Source organism: Porites lutea, chromosome 3 (assembly GCF_958299795.1).
Source record: "Porites lutea chromosome 3, jaPorLute2.1, whole genome shotgun sequence".
Taxonomy (NCBI): domain Eukaryota; kingdom Metazoa; phylum Cnidaria; class Anthozoa; order Scleractinia; family Poritidae; genus Porites; species Porites lutea.
In genome coordinates, this window is record NC_133203.1 from 27,068,105 (window position 1) to 27,076,837 (window position 8,733).

An 8,733-nucleotide genomic window follows, 5' to 3' on the forward strand; every position below is an offset into this window, starting at 1 on the left:
GATGGAGTTCGTACCTCTCAGTGATACAGTCCTCAAATACTTAGCAGAAGACGATCGCGAATTACGACCCTATTTTCGTGGCGTGTTTCCAGCAGATCAATTACCTCCCGTGTCTAAGAAACGAGTGAATGCTTACATTGTTAACACAGATCCAGCTAGTCAACCGGGTGAACATTGGTTAGCCCTTTGGACCGAAGGAACTACATGTGAAGTCTTTGACAGTTATGGGTTACCTCTTTCTACCTACAAAAATCCTACCTTACAAGCTTGGTTGAGCCAGTGGAAAGAAATCATTAGCAGTGATCAGACTTTACAAGCCATGGATAGTTTTACGTGTGGGCATTATGCCCTTTTCTTTTTGAAAGCAAAAGCCAGACATGCCTCTTTTCAAGATTTTTTAGCTCAGTGGCATTCCAATAATTTAGTGTTAAATGATAGGCGAGTCGCAGACCAACTGCAGCGTCTCATTAAAACAGAGCTGACAGAGTATGAGCAATGTAATGTAAACCGTTGTTCTTTTTTCATTCATTAATAAAATTGTGTGTGTGTTACTTCTGACTGTGTCACTTTTATCATGATATTACGGGGGGATGTTCAAAAAGTGCTCGATGCCCTGTTAGAAAAAGAATGGTCTTATTGGAAAGATCACAAACAAGAATGGATCAAACTCTGTCTGGATCCAGCAGATCTGTGGGATGGGTATCATTGGCAATTTGTACGATGTTTAGTGCAAGCTCAGTTGTGGTGGGACTTAAAAAATCATATAAAAGGAATAGGTGAAACGCATTTGAAAGATCAGATACTAATCCTCATTCAGTTGACCTCACCGCGGTTGTATCAACAACTATGGCCCGAAGGCGAAAACGTCGAGTCATAAAACGAAAAAGTCAAAAAGGGGGTGCGAGATTTAGGCGAAAACCACGTCTTGTGGATAAAATTGCCGAAGGGGTAGCCATGGGGTTGTCTGGTCCTTCTCCTAGTTTTATCAAATTAGGCGCCTTTTTAGGGAAACAAGCGCTGAAAGGTATAAAAGATAACGTACAACATTACAGACGGCGAAAATGATTCGACAACCCTCTAGTGTGATTGTAGCGGGTCCCTCAGGTAGTGGGAAAAGCGAATTAGTGGAAAAATTACTCAAAGAAAAAACATTGTTTGACCCTCCTCCGAAAAAAGTGGTATATTGTTATGATCGATGGCAACCCCGATTTGATCGCATGAAAAAACACGTTAATTTTTACAAAGGACTTCCTCCCGAAGGGGCTCTTGTTAAATGGTTTAAACCTGAACATCATGGCATACTCATTTTGGATGATTTAATGGAAGAATCAGGGAGTGATAAACGCGTCTTGGATTTATTTACGAAAGATTCTCACCATCGAGGCATTACCGCTCCTTATATTACACAAGATCTCTTTCCCCCGGGCAAGTTTGCGAAAACTATTAACCGCAATGCACACTATGTGATTTGTTTTAAATCACCCAGGGATAAGACAGGCATTCGACATTTACTGCTTCAAGTGTACCCTGAAAAATGGCGTCAAGTACTCAAATTGTTTTTAAAGCTAACAGCCCGTCCTTTTGGTTATTTTATGTTGGATTTACATCCTGCCTCGGATGACTGTTTTCGCATTTGGAGTCATTTAACAAAAGCAGAGGGAACAACACGCGTTCATACCTTTGACGAAGATATAAATAGCCGTTCTATCTCAAACCAACGCATTCGTCATCATGAAACAAAAAGGAAAAAGAAGAAAAGGTAGACCTGGTGTAGGAAGACAGAGAGGAGGTATTGCTCCTCTGTTAGCAGCAGCTATTCCAGCCTTAGTGAGTGGTGGAAAAGCCGTTGCTTTAGGTGGTTTAGGCGCGGCGGCTAATTATGGCACTCGGAAAGCGTTACGAGCTTTAGAGAAAAAGAAGTATAAAAGGAGGCGTAAACGAATGAAAAAATAAACATCATGACGGGGCGAATGACAAGACAGAGTCATTTCTTAAGAGATGTCTTAAAAGTAGCAAATCAAAATAATCGTCAGCAAAAATTACGTTATGCGAATGCGGATCAAATTAATGCAGTGAGTGAACTGGTGATGAACACGTTGCGTGGGGCTGTACGACCTGGTAGAAAGACGGTCAGTAGTTTAAAACCCTATCGTCAATCTCTCCGAGTCATTGCGAATCCTCGTCAGAGTATAAAAAGGCGCAAACATCTGATGACTACACAAATAGGAGCCGGTGCGTGGAAAGAATTAAATCGCTGCTATCACTGCGCTAAAAAAGATTATCGTTATTAAGTCATGAAACGTTAAGTGTTACAACGACTCCTATGCATATTAGATTATGTGCTTCTCATTGCACAAATGATCAAAGAGTTTCAACAAAAACTCAAAGGGAGATGCAGACCCAAACAGATATAAGTGCATGGTTTGACTAGGATGTTCATTTGCCATCATGGACGGTATTTCATCCACACCGATTGAAAACTCTGTGAAATTTTTACGTTTGCGGGATAAATACAAATCTAATCTTTTAGACGATAGCCGCTTAACCAAAGCTGCTGGTTTAGCCGCTCAAAAAGAACTTTTGCTGGAGAGTCCTGCGCCAGATACTTGGAAAGAACCCCGTTTGAAATCCGTGAACCGAGAATTACAACAATGGGTTAAGAAAATTCGTCAGCCAGGAGGAACGCGCGGGATAGGGCAGGATGTTTCCGATAGCGATGATGAGGAGGGAAATTTAGCGGTTGGTCCATTACAGCAATTTATGGGGAACATTTCAAAAATCAGTAAAGCTATAAAAAGGAAAGCAGAACCGGTGACCCCTCATTCAGTGTTACAAACACCTGTAGTTAAACAAACTCCCTCCACCAGTAAAAAACCCAAGTTGACCTTTAAGACCGAATCCAAAGCAAAGCGGTTGTTACCCAAGACCCCTAAAAAGACTCCTTCATCTGGTTACAAGACCCCTAAAAAGAAAAAGACTCCTTCCCCTCCTTCCAGTGTTTTTAGTACAGCGGAAGAAGAAGAAGGCTTTGCTGCTAAATCCCCTTGGAAAAAAGCTCGGGAGAGTATTGAAAAAAAATTTAACGAGGCATCAAAAAGGGCTACAGAAAGAGCCTTAAAGAAACTCGCAACTGCTCCAGGCTGGAAACCGTTTGGGACACCAGCAAAAAGACGATTAGATGGCAAGGATTGGTAAAAGGAAGGCTCGCAGAAAAAGACCGCAAAAGGGAAAAAAGCGCGGTCAGCGTGGGGCTGCGTTGGATATTCAAAAATTAATTGAAAAAAACAGGCAAAGAGTTTCATTGGCCTAACGCAAGTTACCTTGGTCCAGGGACCCGCCTTCAACAAAGACTGAAGAGGGGTGACCGAGGCATCAATAGATTAGACGAATTAGCGAAAATCCATGACATCGATTATTTCAAAGCTAAAAATTTAAAGGACAAGTGGAAAGCGGACGATAAAATGATACGCGCTATTAGAAACCTCCCAGGGAAGAAAACCAAACAAGAACGGATCGTCAAAGCCATTATGCAGACAAAACGCAAACTTAAGCTGTAATTCTGTTTGTTTTTTTATTCACTTAATAAAAATTTGTTGTTACAATTGAATTGTGTCTTATTCTTTCTTAAAATGCAGTCGAATCAAGCACTGACTATCCGATTGAAATTGAACTAGTGTCCCATTTAATTCTTTGAGCGTGATTTCAACCTCTTCCCAATGATTGTCTTGTACCTCGTAAAAGTTTTCTCGGGTGGGTGAAAACGCATAACGTTGTCTTCCTTCAGGCGCATAATAGACTTGGCCTAAGGATTGCGTGACGGTCACGCTGTTAGCGGTCACTTTGGCTGAGACTTCCAGGGGTCTGGGGTAGAGGTTTAAGGCATCTTCAAAACTTTGATTGAGGTTAATAAAACGCCAATCGGAGAGAGTACTTAAATGAAGCCAATTGCCAAGTATTTGGGTGGGTTTTCCCGTCTCCAAGGAACTGGCTCCTTTAGTGTGATTGGGGTAGCTATGTACCAAATTTGGTCCCATGCTATCGGCTTGATTAGACTTGGTATTTATCCAATGCAATGTTTCCGCCAACGGTTTGTAGACGTAAATTGAATTGTCCGTATGGCTATGAGTTAAGACGAGTTCCGGTTGCACACCCGTCTTTATTCTACGCTAATGTATGCCAACGGGCTGAACTAAACTTAAAACCATCATCCAAACTAGCGTGCGCTGTTTCTTCTATTCTATGTTTCACTGTATTAAAAAAATCCACCCCTTCATGACAGGCGCCTGCTTTTTCCCATTCACGTAAATCACTAGCACTGATATAGCCTTTTTGCGACACACCGGATTGATTTGCTTTTTCAGTCTCAGCCCATAATTCCATTAAATTCACATCGGCACTCTGCAAGTCTTTAAATAGAGACATTTTAGGCAAAATTGCCGAAGCAATTGAGACTTTCCATCCTTCCCCGTGTAATCTTAACCCAGGTTTGACTTTAAACTGATTTGCCACATTACTCACGTATGTTTGGGTGACATCGCTTACGAGGGTTAAGTAAATGTTCGACATGTTTACGAAAAGTAACTTGACCAACCCTGTTCCCTCTATTTATACAAACAGAGACCACACCAATCAATTGTGTCGCGAACTTAGTTTATTAAGCCGTTTTTACCTCCCTTCGATAAAACGTTACAAATCCTAATTTAATTTCAAAAACAAAGCATGCAAAGGGTTCGCGCTTCCAAGCTACTGTACCCCTATAAAAACTACATACAAAAGCTAAAGCGGGTTGGCGCTACCAAGCAAACCGTACCCGCACTATTTTTACAAATCCATTAAAAGTTCCACCTCTGCTCCAAACCAATTGTAGCCATACGGCGTAGAAGAGCGAGTGGCGGGGTCAATCACGCGTTTATCAAACACCAGCTGATAATGTTTTTTACGTTCCGTGAGCTTGATTTTCTTGGTGACCTGATTGCGTTCAAAAAAATCAGGAATCGTGATCGCCATTCGGCGCGCTTTTTCCAACGGTTCGTCTAACTCTTTTAAAATGTTTTCTTTCATCGTGTAGTAATTTAAGGTTTGTTTTGTCTCATAATTGAGAGAAAACCCACGTACTTTACATTCGACTTTACCTTTCTTCGTCAAGTAGCCATAGTTTTTCGCACCGCCACTGCAAAATTCCACGATCACGTCGCCGTCAAGTTCGTCCGTGAATTGTCCCAAAAAATCTCCCAGCGGGAGCTTGTCTTGACCCCGCTTGGTTTTATAAATGACCGAGTCTGTATCGTAATACAAGACTCGGTCACCTAAAAAATCAAGGGCATCGTAAAGCTTGAGGCGAGCCAGCGAAGTCGTGAAGGCCGCGATGAAAACGTTTTGCTTGAACGAACGCTGGTATTCGTCTTCCGCTTTGGTCACCACCAACTCCATGACATCTTCAGAGCAGATACGTACACTGTGAATCTCATTCACCGGGTCTTCTAGCAGCTGAAACAACTGTGAGGGTTGGGTGATGCAGTGCGTCACAGGCTTGTTCTGTCGCTCACCAAATTTCCCCCATAAGCTGAAAAAGAAAAAAGTAATGTTATTGATTTCTTAGTATGGTCCGCAGATTATAATTTTACAGTCTGCATTGCTCCTTACAAAGTCTAAAACATTTCACGAATTGAAATGTACAGTAAAACACTGCAATGTAAGTTTAAAATCTGCACACTTTTTCAACATATTTCCCATACAAAACACTGTAATTTTTGATTTGTAGTGTGCACTTGTGTTTGCACAGTAGTAAACATTTCGCGAACGCAAATTTGCAGTAAAACACTGCAACTAATTTTTCTTAAGTGTAGACTTTGACTGCAACTTAAACAATTTAATATAACTAGTTACCTGTTCAAAAGTAATTTCGCAATGCTTCTTCGGCCCGGATTCACAGCAATCTTTTCAGGATCCAGCTTAATCCCCTCGTGTTCTTCATATTGCTTTACGTACTCTGCTTTCTGCTCTGGGGTTTCCACACCTGCAGGCCATCCGGCGCTTTCCTGTTTAAGTTTCAACCAGGTATTCACGTAGCCAGCGAAAAGGCCTTCACGTCTATTTTCTTCGGGGAAGTGCCAGACTTCATGGATCTTCACAATCTGATATCCTTTCTCGACTGCCTTCTGCAATTCTGGTGTGCACCAAGTACCTTTTAGCATTCGCTGTTCTCGGGTGTGACCACACATGTTGGACCGCTCAAGCAATGGTTTTTCTAACTCTTCGGCAACACAAGACCTGCAAAGAGGAAAAGTAAGTTTTCCGCCTGCTCTCACGGGCAAGACGGGGTGGTACAAGCGTTCCGGAGCCAGGATATCGACTTGAGCGAGACCAAAATAATCGTTAATGTTCTGGTTTTCTGGACGAAAGATAATCTGCGGGAATCCCACTGGATAAGTTCCATATTTGTTAATACTTGGATACAAGCTTGTATAATCAACATAGCAAATCTCTTCATCTTCAGCGGTTTTTGAGTACAGGGTCGCAGCGCCCGTTCGACCCCCAAAGAACGCATCTCGCGGTTCAAGCGGTGGCACAAATTCAAAGTGTTCCAAGAATTCGGCCAGCTCTGGATCGGTTTCTTTCTGCTTCGCAAAGTCACACCCCCACATTTCAACCACGTTGTATCCAGCGTCACGGAGGATGGCCGTTTTCTTTAGGGTTGCCTCGTAGACTTCTCTCACAGTTCGATCTGGATGGCAGAAGCGCTTCAGGTTTCTTTGCTTCGGGTAACATTTAAAGCATCCGTGAAAGATGCAACCCTGGTACTCGAAGACCGTATTGCTGGCAGCGTGAAAACCATCCACGTTGTAAGTTTGGGCTGGGGTGATGACTTTGGCTTCCCCATTCAATGAATTTCGTACATGCTGAAAAAGAGAAAAAATATATACATTTGTTATTGTTTACTTGACGGTCCGCAGATTATAATTTTTCGATCGTGCATCTTCGTTTGCACAGTAGTAAACATTTCGCATACTGAAAAATACAGTAAAACACTGCATGTTAAATTTTTAAAATGCAGACTTTTTCAACATAATTCCCATACAAAACACTGTAATTTTTTATTTGTAGCGTGCATAGACCATTGCACCGTAGTAAACATTTCACGAAATGATATTTGCGGTAAAACACTGCAACTAATTTTTCTTAAGTGTAGACTTTGACTGCAACTTAAATTCTTAAGTGTGTAAAAGACTAGTTACCTGAATGCCGCCGCCAATCTTGGCATTTTGAAATTCTAACCACTGCAGGGCTTCCACACTCTGATTCTGCTGGTTGTGGCGCCATCCGCCGAGAGGCTCCAAGGCAATCGTGTACGGCTCCAAAAACTTGGTCTGGAAAACTTTAAACGCCGTACTTGCAATGGTGACACATTCCACCGTAGGGTCTATGCCAGTCAGCTCTAACATTTCACTGGCAAATGTTTCCATGGATTCCGTTAGCACTTGGACATCGCTTTCCAGGTACGCAGATAGTTCTTTTTGGCAATCAAAGATGGCGCCGCTGTTAACTTTTTCTTTGTGCCAAGTTAAAAATTCCTTTCTCCGTTTTTCGTTCATTCGTTCGGGATGGTATTCTTCTGCTTTTGGGTAGCGTCCAACGTAATAAATCTTGTCTTCAGAAATGTAAGAATAAGGGAAGAAACCCTTATGCGCTTCCTTCAAATTAAATGTAGCCGGCAAGCGTTCCAAAGGCATGTTAAAAAAATTAAGAGAATCCCGACAAATCATATTACCACACTGAAACGACAAAAATTTCGCCCCTATACTCAAGACCTTTTCGACTTTGTAACCCTTATCATACAACAACTGCAAAATAAAAGACGAATCAAACCCTCGCATGTTGTGAGCAAACACAAACACTTTCCGTTCTTTCATGTCCGCGGTAACCGTTTTCGCCATCACATCTTTCAACATATGCGATGCCTTGCCTGCTTCGCGGTAGCTACCTTCCACATTCACATATTGCCAGCCCACACGCACATCCTCAAAATCCTTATTTTCATCCAACCCACATTCAAAGTCAATACAACACACCAGCGGGGGCGGTTCTTCGTCCTCTTCTTTTTGACTTTTTTCCGCGGCTTCCGCTTCAACCATGTCTTCCAGAATCGCACGGTCTTCCTCGCTAAAATCGGCTGCTTGGTCCAGAAGAATGCTGAACTCCATTCCAAGCGGTTGAATGTAACACTGATGCTTTGGTAAAACTTTCTCTCGGCAGTTAGGACATTTGTATTCTCCGCACACATGCCTCTTTTTCTTGGAAAACTTATAGACTTTACAACACTCCGGACACTTTTTGAATAAACGACATAGTTTTTTCTTGTGAGCGGTAAAACAGTTTTGCCCGTGAAAAGACTGACCGCAATCATTGCAGTAGGCGTTAGCAGACTTTTTTTCTTGAAAATCAGGGCATTCGCCGTTTTTTCTTCGACATTTGTCACAGTTTTGACGAGAACAATTATGATGTTCTGCATCTTCATGATCGTAACCTTTGTTACATTGATGACAGTAATAACTCTTGTTTAGGAGGGCTGGCACACTTTGTAATCCGTGAAAATGTTGTTCTACTTTGAGCAGGCACAGTTTTTTAGGTGCTGAATCAAACGACGGGTCACAATACCAGAGTGCCCCACAGAGTCCTTCAAAGATTTAAATCTGGTATCCTTGAGGACCAAGATGATCTTGCATTCTCTGAATT

General features: G+C 42.0%; 1 protein-coding gene across 1 annotated transcript; it reads right to left on the reverse strand.

The window, feature by feature from the left end:
• Positions 1-4,821: 4,821 nt before the first annotated feature.
• On the reverse strand, positions 4,822-8,201 carry LOC140932067 (uncharacterized). The gene is made up of 3 exons (XM_073381727.1): positions 7,236-8,201; positions 5,887-6,899; positions 4,822-5,563 (listed from the first exon to the last, which is right to left on the reverse strand). The coding sequence occupies exons 1-3, from the start codon at positions 8,199-8,201 to the stop codon at positions 4,822-4,824; spliced, it is 2,721 nt and encodes a 906-aa protein (XP_073237828.1).
• Between the last annotated feature and the right edge of the window lie 532 nt (positions 8,202-8,733).